This window comes from Oculina patagonica, chromosome 2, assembly GCF_052425735.1.
Source record: "Oculina patagonica isolate OP01 chromosome 2, crgOcupat, whole genome shotgun sequence".
Lineage (NCBI taxonomy): Eukaryota > Metazoa > Cnidaria > Anthozoa > Scleractinia > Oculinidae > Oculina > Oculina patagonica.
In genome coordinates, this window is record NC_135759.1 from 16,430,268 (window position 1) to 16,456,162 (window position 25,895).

At 39.0% G+C, this 25,895-nt stretch overlaps 2 protein-coding genes across 4 annotated transcripts in view; one reads left to right on the plus strand and one right to left on the minus strand.

Moving 5' to 3' along the window:
• Nucleotides 1-6,912, plus strand: part of LOC144643179 (uncharacterized) — a 33,700-nt gene extending 26,788 nt beyond the window's left edge. For 2 of the 3 annotated variants that reach the window (XM_078502345.1, XM_078502346.1), the window contains exons 11-17: nucleotides 149-480; nucleotides 1,573-1,711; nucleotides 2,171-2,502; nucleotides 3,538-3,682; nucleotides 4,514-4,848; nucleotides 5,750-5,891; nucleotides 6,530-6,912. In XM_078502345.1, the coding sequence (XP_078358471.1) occupies nucleotides 149-480; nucleotides 1,573-1,711; nucleotides 2,171-2,502; nucleotides 3,538-3,682; nucleotides 4,514-4,848; nucleotides 5,750-5,891; nucleotides 6,530-6,816 (1,712 nt within the window). In that variant the 3' untranslated portion in view covers nucleotides 6,817-6,912. The remainder of the gene's footprint in view (nucleotides 1-148; nucleotides 481-1,572; nucleotides 1,712-2,170; nucleotides 2,503-3,537; nucleotides 3,683-4,513; nucleotides 4,849-5,749; nucleotides 5,892-6,529) is intronic. The other variant, XM_078502347.1, reaches the window with a different exon arrangement.
• Nucleotides 6,913-9,725: 2,813 nt separating this feature from the next.
• On the minus strand, nucleotides 9,726-21,318 carry LOC144643161 (ATP-binding cassette sub-family D member 2-like). The gene is made up of 9 exons (XM_078502325.1): nucleotides 20,096-21,318; nucleotides 16,662-16,827; nucleotides 15,996-16,126; nucleotides 14,869-15,165; nucleotides 13,712-13,857; nucleotides 12,776-12,921; nucleotides 12,262-12,346; nucleotides 11,746-11,871; nucleotides 9,726-11,426 (listed from the first exon to the last, which is right to left on the minus strand). Exons 1-9 carry the CDS (start codon nucleotides 20,993-20,995, stop codon nucleotides 11,225-11,227), a joined length of 2,199 nt encoding a protein of 732 aa, XP_078358451.1. The 5' UTR covers nucleotides 20,996-21,318; the 3' UTR covers nucleotides 9,726-11,224.
• Nucleotides 21,319-25,895: the final 4,577 nt, after the last annotated feature.

The following is a 25,895-nucleotide window of genomic DNA, read 5'->3' on the forward strand; positions in this document are numbered from 1 at the left end:
AAAAGCACCAACAACGGCATCCCAATATCCGTTCAACAAATTGTTAAATGGAAAACGAACAAAAAACGCCCGAGGAATTTTATTACTTTCGGTAACTTTTAGTGACATCAACCGTATATATTTCATATGAATAACTGTTTGCCTTCAGAGCCGGCGGGTGATTGCTTCAAGAAGCCTGTAGGAATTTCTGACCCAGCAAAAATTCTTGATAGTCACATGTCAGCTTCCTCTCAATTTGGCAATGGTTTCCAGCCTGCTTACGGTCGACTCAACGGAGACAGAGGCGATGGCTGGTGTGCCAAGGAATCTAACAGGAGTAACGACTGGCTGCAGGTTGATCTTGGAAGAGAGATGCGAGTGTGTGGTGTTAGTACTCAGGGAGACAGGAATGGCAATGAATGGGTCACAGACTTCAAGCTGTCTTATTCATCGGATGGAAACACATGGACTGCTTATAAAGATGCAGATGGCACAGAAGTGGTGAGGGCTACACCGCTTAACTTTTATTGTTAACTCTAATTGTTAATGTAGGGCACAACACTTTACTCTCACAGTACCTCTCTCCACCCAGTTGAATATTAATATACAATCTTCGTTCACTGTCCAAAATCCACGCGCGCAATTGGTTAAAATAGATCACGTGATTTTGCTTTACCTGTCGTCAGCAAACTCAGACAGTGCAGTATTGACAATAATGCACGAAAATCGTGCATTATTGAAGGTGTCTTCAGCTTCAAAGCTTGTAGAAGTGGAAGAAAAGTATATTCCTCAAATTATCAACGATCCAATACCAAACAAAATCGAAGAGGATAACAACTTGAAGCGCTTTCATGTTCAAAGGTAAACTGCAGCTCAATAAATACATTTTTGTGTGCGATTGACTTGCTTGTAGTTGCTTGATTGTGAAAGCCATCGACTTGCATTGAACAAGCTTCTCGCTGACTGTATTTATGAACGACCACAGCTGATGAACGATTTTATGAACCATTTTAAGTTTTATTTCTGTACGGCTAATTTGTGATTTTTATATTATTGATGTAATCCCGTGTAATTATGTACTACTACACTTCTTATTTTTAAACATTAAGTTTGTTGTTTGAAGTTCGTTAAGTCGATGATCGCTTGCAGTTCGATGCAGTGTACTCAGATTGTATATTAAAAGGGTTAGAGTCTGTTCGTTCGTGTTTTGTTGACAAATACACGCACTTGCTGGCCTCACAATGAACTCAAAATTTTCAATACTGCACTCGGCTACGCCTCGTGCAGTATTGAAAATTTCTCGTTCATTGTGCGGCCAGCGCGTGCGTGTATTTGTCAACAAAACACTCACAACAGTCTCTAACCCAAATTGGGTATACCGGCGAATTTAATGCTGGGGAGGGGGGAGGGGGTAACCCTGTGATGGACTAGCATCCCATCCAAAGGGAGTAAAAATACTCCTAGTCGCTTCATGCTACCGAAACCGGGATAAGCTCCGGCCTGATGGGCCACTAGGCTCGAACGCAATCTTCACCTTCGTGCTACATACAGGGTTTAATGCATCGTCTAACTAGATTCTGTTTTTATTCAAAGGAGTTTCACAGACAAGGCGACAGCAACACGGTTGACCAACACAAGTTACCAGTGTCAGTTTCAGCAAGATACTTTCGCTTTCATCCAACCAAGCAACATGAATGGAACTGTCTTAGAGTGGAGTTGTATGGCGATGTGTGTGAGTTTTCCGTTTCTCTCTCGATAAGACTATATCTTGAGCAACGTAGGTCTGTGTTATCCAAACAATGTCCCGGACATGAAAAAGGGTCTCTTTTAAAAGGGGTGAAAAAAGCTTAAGCCACGCTCATATTGGGCCCCATCCCCGTTCTTTTCTTATGCGAATTCCCCCGGGTACTTCACTCTGGCCAGTGAGCTGTACCACTTTAATCTCTGTCGAGCAAAATGGCCTGAGCGCTTAAATCTTCAGTTTATATGTTGAGACCAGGAAAGTGTGTTCTGAGAACTTTTTTACCGTATTTTTTTGTCGAATAATGTGAAACATCACATCGGTATTTCGTGTGGGTATTACGCTTATTTAACGAACTGGCATGAAAGTGTCATGGGCCAACCTTCGCCGGCACGCTTCTCCTACAGTTAATCCTGACTAAAACGTGATAACTCTCTCCATTTCATACAGCCTTAGGATGTCATGACGCCATTGGCATGGAAAACCGCGCTATCTCTGACGTACAAATTAGTTCCTCTTCGCGATGGGATAACAATCATGCCCCTGAACAGGCCAGACTGCAGTTTACGGCTGCTGGAAGTAAACAAGGAGCCTGGTCTTCTGGCAAAAATAATGCTAATCAATGGCTCCAGATTTATTTGGTTAATCAATACAAAGTAACCGGTGTAGCAAGCCAGGGAAGAAATGGCCGGTACGACCAGTGGGTGACAAAATACCAACTGCAGTACAGTGACGATGGAGTCAACTTCCAGGACTATGGACAAGGAGAAGCCGGAAACAAGGTGAAAGAAACTTTATCCACCAAAATTTAATAACCGTAAAACTTCGATTTAATTTACCTTATTATAGGAAATTAACGCGAATTTCAAACATTCGCGTTAATTTAATTAGCGTTAATTTTTGTTAACGTTAATTTCCGCACTATTAATTAAGTGGAGCGTTAATTTCCATGACGTTAATTTCCATTATTTTGGCCCCAATTTCTCGTTACAGTCCAGACGTTCTTGACTCCAAGAAAAAAGCATTGTTTTACCTGCCACTATCATTGATACTGCGAAGAACGCACAAAGTGGGAAAAGTACCACGAACATTGTTTTCGTTTAAGATTATACGCATACAAGTGTTAAAATAAACTTGTTCTTGTTGTTTACGTTGCGTTAATTTCCTTCATTTTAAAAAAGTTACCCCGTCTTTCGCGATAATTTCCTTTATTGGGAAGTAATTTTCCCTTCAATTCGCGTTAATTTAAGTCCCGTTCGATTTCAAATACCTTAATTAACACGAGCGTTAATTTCCCATAATAAGGTAGCACTCTGCTGGAGAAAGGGGTGCTTATGAACTTTTGGTAGCTGAAGAGAGAGCAGTTATTTTGTGGGGACGGGGCACTTTTTACGGTTCTGCCAAACCGTAAACTTCAGTTGGTTAAATCTGCTCTAATGGATATAAATTCACTTTAGACTGATTTAAATAGTACCTTAGTACGGTAGACTCGGCACTGCGTTGTCGGAATGGAGACATCAATTGAAAGAGAAGAGCGCATACTAGTACAAAATTATTACTTTAGAGCGACGCTTATTGAAACGAGGGCGCAAAGAAATTCAGTGCAGTTTGAACAGTTTAGAAGCTCGCTACAAGCGTAGGCCTAGGCAATGAAGATGATCAACTTCTGGTAGCTGCCGTATTAGTTTTCAGTATGCAGTGTTTGAGAACTGGATGAACTTTTGTCTAGGGTCATCAATAATGTTGGGTTGTTAAAGTTGGCTTTTAAACAGGCCTTTTTTCTAACTGAATATGCCTATCGTCTGATTTTGATTAAGGATTTTGCTGGGAATACAGACAAGGACAGTGTTGTTTACCATGAACTAAACCCACCAATCACAGCACGATACATCCGTTTCCGACCAGTGGCTTGGCATGGACACATATCAATGAGGGTGGAACTCTATGGCTGTCCAGTGAAAGGTACTGGATGAGATGACTTGATCTTTAATTTAGACAATCACTGACAGTAGAACCTTTTGTAGCGGGGACATTTCTAAAGGTGGCAAGTTTATTTTTCAAGTGGCCGTTTACAACGTATTTAATAATAGAAAGCTTATAACTCCATATATTATTTTAAAGAAGACGCAAAGTGCTCTTACATAGTGCATGTTTAATTTAGTCGGGTTTAACCTTACTAATCTCAATGTGTTTAACTGGTGAACTTTAATTACAATTCCTCTGAGCCCTCATAACTTGCATTTGGCTTGGCTCACTTTGTTCCTCCACCCCTCCCATCCTCCTCCTTCCTGGCTAATTATTGCTTACCTATTAGCCATTTTCAACCGAATACTAAGCCATTTTTTATTTTTTTCTACAGTGCAACATATTTTGGAGAAGTATTTTTTTTTTTTAAATTTTGCAAATTATGTTGCAGACTATTTTATATTTTAGTTTTAGATAGAGGGCCACTAGTTTTTACTGTCATGTGTTACCCTCCATAAATAAAGACACCAACTTACGGTCCCTAACGTCGTTTCTTTGCAGCTCGCTTGAAAACATATTTTTCTGCCGCTCGACATATTTTTAAGCCACCAAAAACTTCACTGAAGTTTTTGGTGGCTTCTCCTAATTTGATAAGACCAATTTAAGGCTTATTACCAGGATTTCACGGTCGTCATTATGATCATCAACGCTCTTTCACCAGTAAGCGCATAAAGCCTATAGAATAGAATAGGTACGTTTGTCTAGGTGACGTTAGTGTATCGGCTTAATTCAGCTTGCATAAGTTCTTGCTTTCATAAAACTTTGTAGTGTGTCAAAAACCTCTCGGCATGTCAACCGGTGCCATCTCTGACGGACAAATTACTGCCTCTTCGCAATGGAATAGCAACCATGCCGCTGTCCAGGGAAGACTTTTCTTTACAAGAACTGGACCCAAATCAGGATCTTGGTCATCTCGCAAAAATGACGGCAATCAGTGGCTGCAGATTGATTTGGGTCCTCGCCATACTGGCGTGACAGGTGTAGCGACACAAGGAAGGAGTGATTACAACCAGTGGGTCACGCAATACCGACTGCAGTACAGCGACGATGGAGTGAACTTCCAGGACTACGGCAAAGGACAAGGAGGAGCCGTCGAAGACAAGGTATAGTTGACTATTGGTTGATTGATGTAGCTGATTTCTATATCGTCTTTCAGTTGTAAAAGCTTCTGCTTCTAGCTGGGTTTTGACTTGGGCCGCCGAGTACGTACATCCCCCTCTTTCGGGAATTAAGTCTAAACTTTTCAAATCCATTTTTTTAATGTTATCAGATTTATTACTTACGATGCTAGCTACCTACAAGATACCTCGATGCTAGCTACCTTACTCACATTGCTTACAATCCATTACACCACATACTTACAATTAAACTACGTACAATATCACTTACAATACGTTACCTTACTTACAGTTACACTGATTACATAAAATCCGGCTTACAATTCATTACGTTGCATTCTACTTACAATACATTACACTTTTTAAATTCACTTACAATGCATTGCATTGCCAACTAATAGTACGGTATGTTATTTAAATACAAATATCACTTACACTGAATGCTGCGCGTCACTTGCTTAGTTATGGCTTATATTAATCATCCTTGTTATTTTCTCTGTTTTCTGTCTGTGTTTATCGCTTCGGGTGTTTTTCGGCCAAAGCAAACGATAATTTTGTGGCATCCTTTCAATTTGAAGCCAATTCTCTGTATACCGAGGCGGTTTAACTTGCCGTAAGACATAAGCTCAATCTATTGACACAACACACAATGATACGAATTCTTTAGGTAGGTAATACTTTATTTCAACACGGTAAATTCCATCCAGGTACAGAATAAAAAACAAAGGATAAAACATTAACTAAGAGAGGCTAACTACTAGTAAAAACAAACAAACAAAAACCTGCTTTACATGGATGCCGTGTATTCAAAATTTAAATGCAAAACATTGAATAAGGTTTTACAACTATTTTCTTTCTGTAACAATTGCTCACCTTATCTCTTAAGGATTTTACTGGAAATAAAGACAGGGACAGCGTTGTTTACCATGAACTAAACCCACCAATCAAGGCACGTTACATTCGTTTTCGACCAAAGGCTTGGGTTGGACACATATCAATGAGGGTGGAACTCTATGGTTGTCTCAAAGGTACTGGATCGAGGAAATGTGTCATTTAGACTAAAATTACCTCATTAATCGTCTGCTGTTGATTTTGTCTTACGTTTTGTATGTCTCTTTTTTTCGTATTTCGTTGACGTATCGATCAATCGATCAATCAATCAATTTATTAATGTCATGTCCGAGCCAGAGGATCATGTTAAAAGCGCATGACAATAATTAAAATACATTATAAAAACAATAGAAACTAGTATAAGTAAAAAATAATAAAAATTAAATGATTCGCCCAAGATAAAAGACTGTATTATTGTTCTGAATACAGCCAGTTGACTTAGGGAAGCAGTCAAAATCATTGTACTAGGACATGACCCATGTAGCAGAAAAAGGCGGTGATCTCTTTTAACCCCAACCCCCTCCCCTTCCCCCTCCGCAAGTCCAGTGCACTATCTTGAAAGGACTTGGGAACAAGCTTCAAACCTTTTTGTGTTGGCGTTTTTGCCGGAGTAGTGAAAGTTTCATGCAAACAGTATTAATTATGTCTTACCTTAAAATTTTACACCAGCAAAGAGGGTTTATTAGGTTGATCAGATATGCACTGTTTCGTTTATCCCTGTACACTTGTTATTATGACGCTTTCCTTACACCCTATTTTAATCTCATGTTCTTAGGTCGCTCCAACTTGTCTCTTAAGCCAAAAACTTGCAGCAACATTCCTCTCGAAGTAGTCGATCCTTCCGATTTATCACCTGCCCAGTTGAATCTTCAGCTCGTCAAAGGTTGTTACAAGGGTGACAACCTTCAGGCTCAGCTTGACAACGCCCCAGCCTCCTGCAACCCGCCGTGTTTCCGCATCACGAAGCCTGGGAAGTACTGTTACATGGGCACGCGCAATAACAACTTCTCCAACCGACGTCACATGGGACAGATCACTGTTTCCAAGGCTAACGCCGACTAATTTGGACTCTGTGACTAAATTACGATGATCAACATAGACCGTGATACTTAACTGAAAAAAATCTCCTTACATTAAAAAGATGCAGCATTGCTCATATTTGTTTGAACGCGTCTTTGTTTGGAGATGCCATTTCTTCTACTTTAAGGGGAGTTAAGGAAGAAATAACATAAAAGAGAAAAAAACGGCCTTAAAATATCAAATTCGCTCTCCTTTTGCATTAAGCCTTAATTAGAATAGCGTTACTATTGTTACTTAGGGCTACCCATTTGCAAAAGAAGAGCGAATTTGATTCTTTAAGCCTTATCGCGGAAATTCGATTTTGTTTGGTTTTTGTAGACATTTGCTCTTAAAACATGCTAGACGAGAGGACTTCGGGCTGAGGGCAGTCCGCGTTTAACATTTCCCTTTAAAATTCACTAATCCCCTATACCTTTTTGGATTTTTGTAAACATCTTAAAAATCATCACCAAAAATTGACTGACATCTTTTTACGACCTTCCACTCCAAAGCTATGACGGTATTTTTAGCGCACGAAACCACAAAGAGATAAGAAGAGGTAATGGAAGATTAGTGCTGAAATAATGAGATACAACATTCCCCAATTATTACGAGCCGATTCCTTTACAGTACTAGTGTTTTTCCTGTCTTACATTTGACCATTTTTCGGGTAAAAATAATCGACCTACCGCTTGGTTGGATACAGGGATAGCAGTGTCATGGACAAACGCACAACCAATGTCGATGAAGCAGCGCGCTACCTTCCTTTTGGCAAAAGTAAAATGAGGGGACTTTTCATTACCACATAAAATACGCCTACCTTTTTTTCTTTGCTAGCTCCAATTTAGTCTTGAAGTTCGCACGTTTATTTCAACCGAAACCAGGACACTTTACACACACCTCTAACCTGAGGCTATTTTTCTTCCCGAATCAAACATTAACGTTTTTCATTGTGCCGTAACAAAGGAGCGTAAAACGCGCGCGCTGTTAACATAAATCAATCAGAGGGCCTGATTACATGAGCCGGGCTGGCTCGGTTTGCCGAGATGACTTTCAGCCCGGTATTACATGAGCCCGGTTAGCCGGGCTGGCCCGGTTTGCCGAGATGACTTTCAGCCCGGTTTCAGCATGAATGATCAGAGCACGAATGATCTTGATCGCCTTTTTCCGGCAATTTGGTGGTTAAATTTTTGCACTTATGCAGCTGGATGGGTTACTTCACCTGTACATCTTATTTAGAAGGAGTAGCATTGATTTTTTCGTCGGATATTGTGCTCGGAAGAGAAATTTAATGCTGGCCCGCTTAGCCGGGCTGGCCCGGTGAACGCGATTACATGGAAAATTTTCAGCCCGGCTAGCCGAGATCCCGGCATCGCGATACCGTCGATACCGGGATCTCGGCTAACCGGGCTTGCCCGGTTGTCATGTAATCGCGAAGTTGATTTTTGTTGCGTTTAACAGACGTGCCGAGATCTCGGCAAACCGAGCCAGCCCGGCTAACCGGGCCAGCCCGGCTCATGTAATCAGGCCCTTAATCAGTTTAGATTCAGAACGTCACTCAAGCGCGAGCAAAACAATTGACAAAACAATTTGATTTTGCTTACTTTCGCAACTGGACATCTTTAAGGATAAACCCCGGATTTGTTCTCGATGCTTTAAAATAAGAGCGCACGGCAAAACAAACCGTTAATTGCTTAGACTTGATAAGAGCCTCGGAATTACAGTTTAGAGCAAGCAAACACTTAAAACGATCTTTTTAGTTGCCTGCCTAACACGCAATTGACGTAATTAAGGTAAGATAAAGGAACTGAAAGTTGGCTTTGGATAAAACAGAGCGTGAAGCTTTTTTTACACAACTTCTCTGAGTTAAGGTCCTGGTTGCCCCGCCCACCAACCCTTCGAACTGGACCATAGAAAGTTTTTTACGGGATTAAATTATGCTGAACCACGTTAAGAGCACTTTTGTCCTTTTGTTTTCCATCGGTTTTTCTTTCTCAATTACCATTAGCCACTTTTGACGGTCTATGAAACTCTGGTTTGGCGGTTTATGCCAGATTTGAGTGTCGGTTTGCGGGTTGGCGAATTCGGTTTTTAGGAGAAAACGAAAGCTTTTTGCGGTCTAGGAAGAACAAAATGTAGCGGTTTGCGGAATGTATGACCCCCTATAACAGACCCTCGCTTTTTGGCACTGTTGTAATGTGGTTTAGTAGTTTGGCACGTTTTAGACTGTTCACAATCCCCTATTTTTCCGTGAAGTCGTAGAGATCGATCGTTCAGTCCGACGGGCCGTCATCTTGGTTTACAAACGCGAGCGAAAACTGGGGAGAGTGCAAAAATAGATGGCGGCCCGTCGGACTGAACGATCGATCTCTACGATGAAAGCGTCGGTTCGTCTCTACATAAGTATGAATAAAACGTTTAATAAGGTCTCATTTTGAATCGTTGGTTTGCGTCAGTTTATAAGTATGAATAATAAGTTATGCGTGGTTTAATTTCACGTTCAAAGCGTTGGTTAGTTTCAGGCGCGGAAACCTGTCCTGACGAGTACAAATATGACGCTACCTACTCCCCCAGTGTAGCTAAATTGTCATACCGACAATCTCCCGATTAGCCACGAGCTTTTCCGGTTAGCTTCGACCAAAGTTCCTTAGCGCAAACAAGAACAAAGGGACTATTGTTTAGTGCTTAATCCAAAAAGTTGAAACACAACAATAGACCATTTCTTGATACGACGGAAAAATAGGGGACTGTGAACAGTCTAGGCACGTTTATATTTTTTGATGATTAAATCAGGCCAGTCAAGCCACATGGTTCCACTTGGGTTTTTTCCAGGTAGTGTCTGAAAGTGTATGGTTACTTATTCTGAAATTAAACCTTGAGCCCTGAGGACATGATAAGCAACCAATGATACATTTATGCATTTAAAAACCATTTTTACTCTGACATCCATTATGTTGTAATGTTAAAAACTGAATTATTTTAACGTACATTTAAAATTTTTAAAAGCGCAAAAAATGTATCATATTCCAAGTAATATTTTACTTTAGATCCCGCAATATTATAACATAGAGATACAAATAAATTAATTATTCATCAATTTTAATTATAACACCAGAGCACAGTTCCTTTATTTGCTCTAAAACTCCAATTTCCGAACGTACCGACGGAATCAATGTTTTAACTTAATTAAATAAAATAGCAAATATTTAACAGTGATAGAACCTCATGACTTATCATCTTTGAGTCACAAGGCCAGCACCCAAATACTTGCTTAAACTAATCAGACTAAATGGGAGAGACGGTGTAGGACAGAGGCTAGAGTCCCCACACAGATTTCAGACAAAAGGTTAAAACCATTCTTGTGACTAGTTAAAAATTAAATTATATGAAGAAATTTAACTTTTGTAATGGGTACAGGGATGCAAACCAGTCAGTGGAGACATCTACACTATCAGGATGCAAACTGTATTCAGTGTTCTTAAGTTTTGTAATGTATGCTTGTTTAACTTGTTCATGGGGACACAATTACCAAGTACTAATGGCTTTTCATGAAATACATCAGAACAATTTTGAAATGTCAAGTTATCCAAATGTAGTAGGTACAATTAAGTTCTAATAAGTCCCTCCCTCTCTTTTGAGGAGAAAGCACATTGGCTTAATAGCAAGCAGTTTAGGTTCAAGTGTAGAATGTTTCTCCTTTGGTGTTTTAAGCCCTTGAGGGCTTACTATATATTTTTGGCACAGTAAAATTACAGTTTATTTAAGCATGGGTGGACTTGCTTACAAGTCGAGCACCAGGGTCTATTATTGCCAAACCGGAAACAAGAAGCGAACGTCGGACTTTTAGAAAGTCTTAGTAAAGCATGGGTAGCTAAAGTAAGATAAGTATAACTAAAATATAAGACAAACAATAAAACAATCATACTAAAAAGATATTCAAATAAAACAATAAAACTTATATTTTTGTTGTTGTTTTTTTTTTGGACAGGCAGGCATATAATTATTATCCAAAATAAGAAAATGAAATATCAATACCTTTGACAAAAAAAAGCTATTTTGGATGCACTGCACAAACTGATGTCTTTCCATGAAAGGAGGCAGATAGGAGCTACATGTATGAATAAGCCCAGCGTATTAAGTTGATAATACATGTATCATAAATAAATGAATAAATGAAAATTCAATCAGGGGAAACATAAACAATAAAAACAACAAAAAGAGCTAATACATTCAAAGGTCAATGAAAGGAGAAATGGTTAAGCAAAGGGTAATAAACAAAATCAAAATTTTCATTGCATGAATTATATTTTGCAAATTTAGAAAGGCGTCTGGGATGCATGACTTGTAAAACAAAAGAAGAACTGGATCTGTTTTAAAACAGTGTGAATTTCTGCTCAACCATCCTGACAAATTATTTCTTCACACATAAAACAGAGTCTTCTCCAAGCAGAGAACACAACTCATGCAGCCTCTGTTGCATCTTGGGAACACCAGCCAGCTGTGATTCCAGTTTCTGTTTCTCTTCATTAAGTGTAAGTCTTGTCGCAGTGTTCAGCTCCTCCCAGCGCCAGCCTCCCTCTCCATCAAACTGAAGGAGATGTGTGTGAAATTTCCTAAAACAAAAATGGCAGAGATCGACTTGATGAAAATGTGCCTCTACATGCAGTTATGTGTTATATGGCCTTGTACTGCAATGACAACAAGACAAATGGACAGAAGCTTGTAAAGTTGTAAGCTGCGGATGTACACATAATTAGGAAGAATTTTTTTTTTTTGTTGCTGCTTATGAGACAGTCCATCAGTACAATTTACATAAAAAATAAATAAATGATATTTTGCGAGTTTTAGTGCAAATCTTAAAAATAAAATACAAGCGTCAGCTTAGTTTACTGAGGCCAGTACTTTATCTAAATCTACATGATAAGTACAAACCAGAGGGAAGGTCTGTGCGAGATGCTTAAAAGACTGATCCCATCATCCTTAGCAGCCTGGAAGATACTTCCTTCGACGTCAATGCTCACAGCACTAGTACACTCATCCAGCAAGGCAAACTGGGGCCTAGAAATCAATCATAAAAGAATATCAGAAAGAACTGTTTTATGTAAAGGAACTGTTTGCTGTATGTAGTTGACTACACTTTGTTATATAATGGTTCTTGGAACTCGTGCAAACTTGAAGTTCCCTCTGAGTTAGCTGTCAGGTGTGATCATGTAAGCTGTTACATAGGCAGTTGTTTCCCAGAGGCCCTTGTGACATGCCATGTGCTCTCAGCCATATTGCTGAATTAAACCTGTTGTTGTTGTATTCAGCTCTGTCTCGTCTCGTTTGTCTAGCTAACTTTACATCAGGAAATTAAGAAATCAGGCACAAAACCACCACTTGAGATTTGGTTTAATACATGCACATTATTTTATATGTTAACTAGAAACAGGTAAAAGAGGACGAGACCTGTGATAGAAGAGACGTGCCATCCCCATTCTCTGTTTCTCTCCACCAGAGAACACATCCTTCCATTCCTTAACCACGTCCCAACCTACCAGCAAAGGGAAAGGAATTTAGTACGAAAACTAGGCAGATCAATAATTAATAAAAATAAATAAATATTAAATACATGTATATATATGGCTATATTTAAAGAGGAATCCACATCAGGTCTTGCTGGTTTTCATGCAGGTCCTCTATTCAGGTCGAATTGGAATTTGCAAATGCTGGTTTTTGTTAAAAGAGGAAGACCGGGCAACCCAGAGAAAAACCCTCGAAGCAAGGCAAGAGCCAACCACAAACTCAACCCATGTACGGCACTGGGCCACACTGGTGGGCGGTGTGCATTCTCACAACTGCGTCATCCCTGCTCCACAACCCCTCCAAAAAATTGTAATAATTGCCTCCTCTTCCTGATGGCCAGATTTTAATGGTTCTCTCTGTAAAGCTGTTACTGATAAAAAGTAATGCAAAACATTACCTCCTTCTCTTTTGATGATATACTGTAGGTAAACAGTGGCCAAAATAGCTTCTAGGTCATCATCTGTAATCCCCTGGGATTGCATGTCTTGATATGTATGGGGATAAATCACTTGGTCACGCAGAGAACCAATGGGCATGTACGGTCTGTGAAACAAAATAATACATGTACTGTTTGAGGAAAATCTTTTTAGGAGTATACAAATTATTTCTTATCCTCCAATCACTACAGCTCAGTTTAGCTTGTTGCCATGACAATGGAAAACAATGTTGGACTGTGAACTTACAGCCTCTATTGTGGTACTTCATGGATATGGTCTACAGTGTACAATGCACTACATGTACAGGCATGTTCACTGTTAGTCTGTAAAGTAATACATGTAAATTGTAATACTGCAGTTTTAGCATTCCTTTTTACTGTACAAGACAGATAATTTATGATTAATTTTAGTGCATAAAAAACTGCTGGTGTAGTACACGTAGTAGATAAAGGTCAAGTATCAATCAATTTTGATATGCACGGTAGCCTAATATTATTGTTAGTGTGCTGGACTCTGGAACGAGCGGTAGAGGTTCAAGCCCTGGTGTTGTGTTGGTGTGCAAGACACTTCAAACCCATGCAGTGCCTCTCTTCACCCAGGCGTATAAATGGGTACTGGCAATTTAATGCTGGGGGTAACCCTGCGATGGACTAGCACCCCATCCAGGGGGGAGTAGAAATACTCCTAGATGCTAAATGCTACTGAAACCAGGATAACCTCCAGCCTGATGGTCCAATAGGTTTGAATGCAGACGTTACCTCTGCCTACTTGTATCAATCAATGTGGCTCTACAAAATCTTTCCTTGTTTTGTAGAAATGTGTCGCACTCAACAAGGCTCAACAATATGGCAATGTGTATGCAGTGTGCATTTTTACATGTAATTTGTTTATCTCACCTTTGAGGAATGTAGAACATGTGACTAGGCGGTGGTTTGGCCAGGAACCCTTTGTAAACTGGCCACAGTCCACCAAGAATACGAAACAGTGAGCTTTTACCACAACCATTTGGACCAGTTATCAACAGATGCATTCCTGGCTCCATCTTAAACCAAATTATAGAGCATGTATGAAAAACAATTTTTCAAATCTTTGCCGCTTTCTTTTTTTTTTTTAAATTTATAATGACATGTTTACCGCTTTCTTGAACCTCCCAATACTACAAACCAAAAGTCATTTCCCATGGATTTATTTCACTAAGTTAAACACTGCACACAATTTTCCCCTGATTTCTCAAACTCTTAATTTCTCCAACCAGTTTTTGCTTCCCCCGAAGGTTTGAGAAATTGAGATTTCACTGTTGTTACTGTAACTTACATAGCATTGATCAATAGTCCTCAATTACTTGTACATGTACATGTAAATCTCTTTTCTTAACTTTTAAATATATTGTACACTTTAAAGTTATCACACAAATAACTTGAAATTAATCTGTAAAAAAATAAGGCATGTACTGCTATGGTTCAAAGTTAAGCATGCCAAAACTAACCTGTATGTGATATCAGAGCCCGGGGGGGGGGGGGTACTCCCATATGTGGCTTATATAGGTATGTGTCGCCCGATAGGGTATGGTTTTTGAGGTTCTCGGTCCTTTAATAGGGTATCATTTTTGCTCCTTTTGGCAATGTGTTCCCGGTGTGATCCTTAGATAGGGTACCTAAATTCTATTAGCAAAAATAAAGGCCCAGCTAAGCGAAAAAAAAGATATCTGAAAACTGAATTTTCTGTTCAGGTATTAGAAAAGCGATTTTAAAAAGATTTGTGTCTTGCCGTGCCTGGTTAGCCGTTATTTAGGTCGTCATGGAACGTTTCTCCTCCCCTTGAATAAGGTGTAATTTTTCGGTTTTGGGCCTTAAAAAGGGTATCAATTTTCGCTTTCTTTATCCTTAAACAGGGTCAGGGTTTAAGAACCTTGGCGGCACACCCCTATTCAAAATTTATGGGAGTACCCCCCCCCCCCCCCCGGGGTATCAGAGCCAAATTTAAGAGAATTTTTAGGCAGGATGGGAAAAGGGAGGTCATTATTGATAATTATAATGTACATGTACCTGCTCACCTCAAAAGATAAACTTGATACAACAACATCACCACATGGTGTGATAATAGCAACATCCTTCAAGGCAATGCTTCCCTCAGTGTCGACTACCTCACCACCAGACATCTGACTCAAATCAACTACTTCTCCATGGGCACCAACCCTTTCATTGCATGGCTCCTCAGCTTCGTCAATAGAGTCTCTCCTCTCAATCACTGGCTCCCTAGCAGCTTGGCGCTGGCAGTGTCCCTGTTGAACTTCTTCAAAGACCTCAAACATCTCTGACACTCGAGTTGTGTAACCACTCAGCTCTATGATCTGGCACAAAAAAACATTGATTAACAGGCAGGCACAGAAAAATGTTTTGCAATGTTACAGTAATCACTGTGAAAAGTAAAACTTGATCCTACTTAGTCCAATACTTGCTGCAGCAAAAACCTTTTGCAACTTAATGTTTTTGAAAATTGCATTCAAAAACGGTCTAGTGTAACAAGCACCCTTGTAGCAACAAGTGATGTTTTGTTACATTTATAAGTGAAAGGTCATGTTTAGTTCCAATAACCAACTTCATTAATAACAACATGTACCGTAACTAACTTAATTAACTACTGAACATTGAATGATTACATGTACATTTAATTAAATAACATAATTAACTTTGGGGTGACGAATGGTAAATTCAAAACTTTGCAAGATGGCAAGACTGATTTCTGCGAGCCTGAGACCTCTTTAGCTTTGCACAAAAAAATTCAAGACTCCAAAAATGCCTCCCAGAAAGAATTGAGACAACAAGAACCCCTGAAATTTGGCTAAAATTCTGCAAAACATGCATTTTTTAAAGGACCATTCACCATCCCTGTACTTACATGTAAATAACCTATTTCACTTGAAAAACTCTTTATTAATTTTCCTCAATTAACCCTGTAGTAATTTTGATTTTGTTATACATTTTAACTACAAATTAATACATGAGCTAAGACAAAGTTTTAGTATAGATGTATCACAAGACCACATCCACCAGTGGATGATCTAAACTTTTGCCATCTTTTTTTGATAACATATACTGTATTGGTAGTGTATTAAACGGAGAAAATAATTCAAAACCCTTACCTAAATTTAGCACAACATTAACAACGTAGTACAATTACCTCCTTGTAAGAAGACATGATCCTTTCTATAGCATCTGCGGCAGAAACCATGAGTGAGCGTGATGTTGTGACATGTTCTGTTCTTTCACTGACAGCTTGATCTGGGAGTCCCAGCTGTTCTTTTGCAGTGCCTGGATAAGAATTAACAACAATGGCCACATCGTTCTTAGCAGTTTAAAATAAAATTTAACGTTAAAAGATATAATTATAGCAGATATCTTGAAAACAATGACCATTATAAAATTGTACATCTACAAGACTCAGGTAACAGAATGCCAACCCTATCCAACTTATAATACATGTACACTGTAGATAACACTGAATCAATACAAGTGTATTGTACATTTATTTGTCAAAAGGTACGGCACTCCGGAATTCGTGCTTGATGGCTGATGTAGTCGGCCTTCCAGCGGGGACTTGTTTTGATTTCAACACTGAGTGTTGCTTCAAGCAAAGACTTGTTTCGTCCTATAAAATTATACCAATTTAGTCAGCAGAAGGGCTTGCTTGTGCCCTTACCCATCAGGAAAGTGAGAATAAAACTGAGTTGCTTGTCCAACAGGAAACTTTACTTGTTCCAGATGACTGGAGGGGCTTTTTACAAGCCCTGCATGGAAGTTCCTACCTTCAGTTGTAGGTGAAGACAAAACAATAATATTTTAGTACCTTTTCCTAACAAAATGCTTGATCCCACCATAACAAGACCAGATGCACTCCACACATACTTCATTAAGAACTGTTCCAGCATAATGAACCACAGGCGCTTGCTAAAGAGCAGCTCCATTTGCTGTGCCAGTGATTGAAAACTTTGTTTCAGTAAAGACAGTTCAACCTGTTAAAAGAAAGCAATTTTAAGACTTTCAACTGTGAAGGTCATTTTGCTGTGATTTGCAAAATGTAAAAATACATGGTGTACAGTGCAATCCCATTTTCCAACCTCCAAGGGCAATAAAAATTGGTTCAAGAAATTTGAGGTACCAACCCTCCAAGTTAAGACCATTTATGTCGCCATGGCGACTAACATTTTGGAGCTGGCAACTAAATTTAGCCTGGCGACTAAAATTGAAAGGAATGATTGAAAGCATCAGCTTAATTTGGTGACTAAAGTGTTTCACTGGCGACCAAAACTTGAGTAGTTGGTGGCCAAATGGCCACTAAGAAAAAAAATAAACTTGGAGGGTTGGGTACATGTAGGTACATGTACATGTACAAGTGCAATGTTTGATTTAGTGAAGCAAACAAAGAAAACAGCTTTTGATATGAGTAATCAAGTGGTTCGAAAAATTGAAGGTTTGAGAAATCTGGCTGTGTGTACTAGAGTTGTTGGCTTATATTGAAAAGTACCTCTCAAGACTTGCATACTGTACATGTATGATACAAAAAACGTAGTTCCTCAAAATAAAAAAATCTATGCTTGGGTTGCAGTGGCTCATGCCCCTAAAGAGGCCCTGCCAGGGGGGGTTCCCGTGTCGCTTGTCTAAATTTAAAAATGCGCCATGTCGCTGTTTTATTAAACTTCGCGTCGCTGTCGGTAGTAAAATTGAAGGAAAATTGCTTGTCCTTGTCGGAATTTAAGTTTTTCCACATGGTTTGTTGTTTGTCGGGATTTTATTTCATGTGCTGTTGCTACTTTTTGGGCCATGTCGCTTGTCGGAATTTACCCTGGCAGGGCCTCCCTAAAGCTAGTTTACCTCGGTTTCTGAAGCACAAAGCAACTACATAATAGTTTCATGAATGAGTTTTGCTTCTCCCCCTGGATGGAATGCTAGCCTACACATACAGTGTACCACGGTACTTTGTTATTTTGCCCTAACAGTCTGTGGGTATCCATTTATACTACTGAGTGAAGGGTCAGGGAGGCACTGTGAGAGAAAAGTGTCTTGCCCAAGAACAGGATCCTAGCCTGCACTAAGACCCAGATCATTTGATCTGGAGTTCAATGTACTTCACAGTAGGCCACTGGCCCTCCCTTGAATGTGTTCATTACGTCTCCGCGCTAGTTTAAATGTGTCTTTCTGAAATGGGCAATACCGCTGGAAATTGTAGCCTGAAGGCTCCATTTATTCCTTTGGGTATAAGTTTCGGCAGCCACCGAAAACGTGTCGCACAACTTTGGTTTTATTCGTTTCTAAAAAGGTGAGATATTTTGAAAGAAGCCGCCCAAGTGACTTCAAAAGACGGAACAATAGAGCAATTAACCTACCTTGAGCGAACAGAGTTGTGAACGTATCCTTTTGTTCTTGAAGTGTGATTGAACGTCTGATAACCACTGCAGACATTTTGTAGATTTAAGTCTTTCGCACTGTATTTTTAGCTTTTATCTTTATATATTAGTAAAGAGCGTGTTGAGAGCTTTAAAAAGAGATCTTGAACGAGTTGTTTTGATCGTTGGAGGCGAAATTAGTTTTGTTTCCTCCAAGCGCGGAGCGGCGGTCTCAATTTACAGAGTTAATTATGCGTAACCCTGCAGGTAGCCACATTCCGACCCGTGTTTTATTTGTATAAATTTAAACTCTTCCTTTTGTTGCTGAAATTTTATTCTAGCTTTCTAAGTGCACATAAAGAGATATATTAATCGAGAATTCACTTTAATTTAGTCTAACAAAGCAATAAGCTACCGTAAGTGAGTGCTTTGTTTTTGTAACCCGCCATGTTTTATGTGTCAAAGCGTTGTCGTCTGTTACATTGTTCTGTTCACCGCAGAATAAAAACTAAATTTTTATTTTTCCGCACAACAAAGCGAATGAAACCTTGATTTATAATATTGTGAACACGGGGAACTCTATAAGCTTTATTTACCTAGCCTTCGGTGACGATTTAAACGATGTTTAATGTGAAACCGTGCTACGGGCGAGTAAGCTTTTAGCTGAGCTTTTCTAATTTTCGCCAAGTTTACCAAATATAACCTTTGCTTAGCTTTATCGTGTGTCACGCCAAGCTTTTGATTTGCATTAAACAATTATTTTCTAATTGAAAAGAAACGCATTTGTTAAGGTTTTGATTCGACCGAGTGCACTTAAATAAACTACTACTGAAGGACCGGTTATCGACTTTGAAGTCGCGTTTCAACACTTTCCTGGCTTTGTTTATTAGCTTACACGTGTCATGGCGTATACAAACCCGGCCGGCACAATAACATCCCTTTTCAATTATTTCCTTGAAAAAAAATATCTCAGAAACCAAGGCAAGTTTATAGTGATTAAAGAGTTCTGTTTTATTTCTAAGTGGTATTCCTTTTTAAACGATTTTTCGCTTTGGTTGCATCGAAGATATTTACATGCGGTTAACAGAAATTATACCGGAGCTTGCTTTACGCCCGTACGTCCACTCCCGGCACTGGCTTTAAAAAAGTTTGCGGTTTTTAAGTTAATCAATCATTCCACGCATTAAAAGAGGCATAGAAAATAAAATCAGTGAAGCAGATTCCCAGGAGATTTTATTCAGTCTGGTAACAAAAGAAATACATCTCACCTACATCAAAGACGTTGCGCTTTTCACGATCTTCGGAGGAATGCCGGCTTGTCGGCAAATAGATCAGAATGAATAAGCAATGAGTTAAAACAATAGCTTGAATATATGAATGCTTAATAACCTCAAAATTTGAGGTACACATTTAAACCGGCGCGGAGACGTAATGTATTTTAGAAAATATCCATGCCTCCCCCGAGGCATGGAAGGTTTCTGGGTTTGAATCGCCCTCCACTCCAGCCCCTGGAGCCAGACTTTCAAGTTTATCGCAATACGTTCCTTTAAAAATTTTGGCTTTTGAGAACTGCCATCCCATTGGGATTTCCAATTACTGTACCTTAAAATGCAGTGGGTATGGATATTTTCTGGAACCACACAATAACTATAAACACCACTAGCATTTAACCTTAATCTGTGGACCCAGCATTTATTTGAGCTACCCACCATTATTTTAACCAAGAAAAAACATTTCTTGTTTTGTTTGTTTGTTTGTTTTCTGAACAGGACAATCCCATACTTATCACATTGTTAATTTTTTTTGTTGTTGTTTCTTCCCCTTATTCCCAGTCTTCTGTCATTGATAACCTCAAAAGTGTAAGTACTGGCACATGTAGTAAAATTAAGACACCTACTTTGTGTCCACCATAAAAGGCAATCTCCTCGGCATTGGTGATCACCCTGGAGTGAAGGAATCTCAGTTGCCCCCTCCTCTGCGACTCTTCAGCGACAATCTTGCCAAACCTGGGACTCAGCTTTCTCAAGATCTCGGCAGTAAAATAAATCACCACAGCAGCTATTGACACAGGTAGCTTCCACGAGGTGCCTCTTTTTCGAGCCATTGCATCCAGAGTCCAACAAATCACAAAAATATCCAGGCAGGGTTTGGTTAGATGAGAGTAAAGATGAGCTACTGAGCTACAGAACATGCGAATATCCTCTGTAAGACACTCATCCGCGTTTGCTAATCTCCCATCCAAGTTGCCAACTCGATAGTACGTTTGATTTGAAAAGTACTTCTCGTAGGCATGGTTTACAAGCTCTGTGCGAAAAGCAAGCGACAGTTTGCTTTCAAGATACCGAATCATGCTGTTTATGAAGGTCGCAGGAATGGCCACGCCAATCCAGTTAGCTAGTAACAAAACGAATTTCAAGACATTTTTCTGCACGACTGATCTGATTATCCGGCCATCAAGGGTTGCCACGTATATAGACAAGAATGTTCTGACGAAAAGGCAAACTGAATGGAGAAACAACAACGCAACTTGCTTTGTCCAAATACCAGGAAAAAGAATCTTTAACAGCTTCCATGCTTGTGAAAGGAATACATAGTCCAATGCCGCAGTTCTTCGGTTTGCCTTTGACCCGGTATTGGAAGGTACTAAGGTCAATCTTGTCTTATTGCTTTGATTTTGTAGTTTGTTTAAGATCCTTCTACCGACACAAGGCCCGTATTTCTTTAAAATGTAAAAACTGGCGACAGTAAGAGCAGCTACTCCTGTGATTTTCGCGTGTTTCTTTGTAAAAGGTGCCATCTTTTTGCCGGCATTCACGTAAAAATCGTGACCACCTGCTTGCAAAGTCGCGTGTCGGAGGCCGCCATGTTGTTTTGATATTTGTCCTCGTTCCTCGTTCCCAGATCGTTTAGAAATGAGAACGAGGCTATTGCGTCAAAGTCCTTTGTAAAATATTACCAGCTTGTATTCCTATCTTCTTCAAACACTTTCTTTTCGCTTTGTTTCAGGAATTAAAAGCCTCAAACTCAGATAACATACTTATGTTTTCATTTATGTTCGTGAAGTTCACTCAAGGGTACTGGCCCAGGACCGGATGAGGGTCACACAAGGACACTGGCATGCGATTGGCTCGTTTCAAGAGGAGATAACGAGATCATAGAAAAGTCACGAGACACTAAGCAATTATTGGATGAGGTTGAGCATGATATCGTGAATTATCAAAGCCGAGGTATGTGTTTTCTGCCGAAGGCGAAGGCTGAGGCAGATAACTCAGACACGAGGTTTTGATAATTATGGGTTAGAGACTGTTGTGAGTGTTTTGTTGACAAATACACGCACGCGCTGGCCGCACAATGAACGAGAAATTTTCAATACTGCACGAGGCGTAGCCGAGTGCAGTATTGAAAATTTTGAGTTCATTGTGAGGCCAGCAAGTGCGTGTATTTGTCAACAAAACACGAACGAACAGACTCTAACCCTTTTAATATACAATCTGAGTACACTGCATCGAACTGCAAGCGATCATCGACTTAACGAACTTCAAACAACAAACTTAATGTTTAAAAATAAGAAGTGTAGTAGTACATAATTACACGGGATTACATCAATAATATAAAAATCACAAATTAGCCGTACAGAAATAAAACTTAAAATGGTTCATAAAATCGTTCATCAGCTGTGGTCGTTCATAAATACAGTCAGCGAGAAGCTTGTTCAATGCAAGTCGATGGCTTTCACAATCAAGCAACTACAAGCAAGTCAATCGCACACAAAAATGTATTTATTGAGCTGCAGTTTACCTTTGAACATGAAAGCGCTTCAAGTTGTTATCCTCTTCGATTTTGTTTGGTATTGGATCGTTGATAATTTGAGGAATATACTTTTCTTCCACTTCTACAAGCTTTGAAGCTGAACACACCTTCAATAATGCACGATTTTCGTGCATTATTGTCAATACTGCACTGTCTGAGTTTGCTGACGACAGGTAAAGCAAAATCACGTGATCTATTTTAACCAATTGCGCGCGTGGATTTTGGACAGTGAACGAAGATTGTATATTAATTCACGATATCATGCGAAAACCGAATTCAATAATTGTTTTATTATATGTTTTCAAACAATTTGCCATCACTTTTTCTAGCGCCGGCGTAAACTTCGTCAGAACATTAGCCAAGGCGGTTTGTGGTTCCTCCAGGTTCTTCTCCCTCAAATAATCATTCAGAATTTTTACACTTTTTTTGTTGTTCTCTTGGTGTTTTTAGAATCTTTATTCTCGATCACTAAAATTACTGCATGTCATACACACAAGAAAGTCAAACGTTTTTTTGCTTCTAACGGCAAATGTAATAATGTTAATAATGTAGTAATGTTAACTTGAATAAAAATTTTCTCTCCAATTCAGGAGTTATCAATCTGTCAAACCCGTAGCCTGCGTAGCAGACATCTGTGTACGTTTTTTAGTGTGTTTAAAAGAGTGCGCGATCGCGAGAATACGCTCGCTGGAAACTACGGCGCCTGCTACGCAGGCTATCAAGCCTGTGTCATTTATGAACACCAGAGAAATAGTACTTTTTTCGCATATTACCTAAAATACAATTTACCATATTTTGGTCATTTCAAATATAGTTCTATCAAAAACCATTCAATATCTGTTCTTATGAACAAACATGAGTATTTCGCTCGTTGGCACTTACCGATAGGTACAACTACTGTAGTAAGTTAAGTTTGAAATTACGATGTAAACTTAACATGTCACTCACTTTACGCCGTAAATTAAATTACGACGTGAACATAATAAGTTAATCTATGATGTGTCGATTATTGTTTTACGTCCTAAGTTACGACGTAAACTCAATGAGTTAATTTTTCAACAAGTTAACTTTAAAGTACCTCTGGGGAAAAGAATACTTAATAGTTTATCAGTGTTAATGAGTAAACGTGATGAACCTAAAACATAATAAGTTAACTCTAAAGGGATTTTTTTATTCCAAAAACGGGAAAAAGATTATTTTAATCTATACATTGTTTAATGATGAGAAGTATTTTCAAATAAAATACTGTATTAATTAAAATGCCATTTATTATAATTATTAAATTTAATTTCCTAAAACTATACTCACATTAAATGTTTTTCTTACTTTTATATCTAACCTTTTTTCTAACAAAATGAAACCACAGCAACCATAATGGTCGCAAAACCCAAACATGACACCCAATTTTGAAAAAAAAAATCAGGGAAATTCTGTTATTTTGCCTGCGAATACTGCTGCATTCGGCTGCGATTACTGCTGTATTTGGTTCCAGGTCTACCAGTTCTAGTTGCAATGAGATGGGTTGTATTCGCTGTCTAGGCCAAATCCGTCAAGCCAAACCATTGTCTATACGTAAATGGATTAAATATAGATTACTTCATAGAAAGTACGACGTACGGATTTTTATTCACGAGTTGCAAAACTTTGGAAAAACGAACGAGTGAGCGAAGCGAACGAGTGAGTTTTCCAAAGTTTTGCAACGAGTGAATAAAAAATCCGTACAAAGCACTTTCTATGCTGTAATTTGTTTATTATATATATAACGAGAATTCAACCATTGTAAACTTGACGCGATTTTTCTCGTAAGTTAATTCATAAACCTTTGACATAAGCTTATTATAGTTTGACCGTAGAGGGAGGAAAAACAAAGCAGCTAAATGCACATCGCTATCCAAGCGAAATCACTTTTGACCAAATTCGAAAAATTACTGCCAACAAAATCTCCTGAAAAAAATTTATTTAATTAAACACATTGCGTTAATTTTTGAAAGCAAAACTTTTGGTATCGCATCGAGTAAGCGTTGCTACAGGCGAATCGACTAAACACGCAGGCGAATTTTGAACAAAATTGTGATAACACAAGGAGTCGGTTAATTAAGCAATAATAGCAACGTAAATCGACATTCAGAAATACAATCTACTTTACCATGGTGTTTCCAAGAGTGCTTGGATATTCTTAGAAAGTCTGCGGATGCGTTGCAGTTTGAAAGAAATTCTTGTCCGCCGGCTTCGCTTTCATTTATCGACAGTTCGCTTGTCTTCGCTCCGCCTTTGAAGAATGATTTTTATCGTTATCATCTCCTCACTGTATCCTTTCGGTTTTGGTTAGCGAGTTCCTGTTTGCTTGCCTTTCCATAAAGTTCTCCAAAGACCAAGGTTTAATTTATTCAGGAACAAATCGTGTAGCCATGTTTTCAAGGATAAACTGCCGTCGGGAGCAAACTTGCCGCTCGCTGTTCAACCATTTTGGAAACCATTTGAGTTCGCGCGCTCTGATTGGTTGGGTCGTTCCACTCTAAATGCTGATTGGTTATATTTTTCACATGTGAAGAAAGCTATACGCGAAGCTGATTGGACGTATCGCTTTTCTCACATGTGAAAATATAGAATATAGAAATCTATTTGCAAGGTTTATTGCCCAAAATTCTCGCTATATATATAATAAAATTGATTACGAACTGAAGCATTTTGACAACACAATTGCTCTACTTTGGCCGTGTTCAAAAGAGAGTTGGAGTAGTGCTTCACTTTAAAACATTATTTCATCCAAATCAAGACAGCTCCAGAAACGTAAAGTAGCACAAAGTTTGTGTTAGATGTTCAATTTAATGTTCCAGTAGTTTTAATCAATTCGTACGGTTAGTTTTCGTGTAGTTCAGAAAAAAACGTAAATTTGGCGACCTTCCTACATTTTGACGCGAAAATGGTGAGTTTATGATATTTGCTCAAACCTTTTCATCGTTGCAAATAGCCGAATGTGATTTGGAGCTGTCAAAACTGAATGGGGATGCATTGATATTTCTTTGTTTTCGGTATGGTACTTTTGGGCGAAATGTGGAAGCGCTGGAGCGTTCCAAGCCTCGAAGTTTGCCCGAGAATAATATGTTGATGATCAAATTGTATCGAGGTTTCTGATCCGACAATTTTTGGGAAACTTAGAGAGTCATAATAAGATGTTAAAATGAGCTAATTGCAGTAGTTTAAACGAAATCTTAGCGCTCAGTTTTCTGTAAATAGCAGTTTTATCCAAATAGGTGTGTTCAATAAAAGTAACATTGCGCAAATCTCGCAATCATTACATAGACATATTGACGTGCGTATTAATCTTTGATAAATTTCGAGTAAAATGCGAAAGTTTCAGGGAAATCGAGTCAGAAATGGCCGGAAGTTATCAGAAATTTTTGACAGGCATACAGCGCGTCATTTATTTCGAACACCCCTCTGTAACAGACCTGGTGACACATGATTTTCCACCAGGTTTTCAACACAAAATCGACCAGGGCAGTCACAAACCCGCCAGGTTGATTAATTCTTTCACCACGGAGGTCGATGATTTATTCAATCTAACCATGTATGTATATACATGTAAAACTCTGTGACCCAATATGCAATAAACTAAGCGGGGCAGTTGTGCAAAAACTTTCCGCAACGATGTCGCCTAACTTGTAACGGCTGTAGATGACACCGTCGTTTTTCGCATTGTACGTAAACAACTGAAGTAACGTTCGTTTTGTATCCTGCTCTTACACGAAGAAAAGTAGCAAAGGAGAAACAGATCTAGAATCGAATCATTTAAAAAAGGCATCGATCAGACTTAATTTCTTGCCTTCGCGTTATTCTTGGCTTGTAACCACGTGATAAGGCGGTCATGTTGGTGAACAAAACAA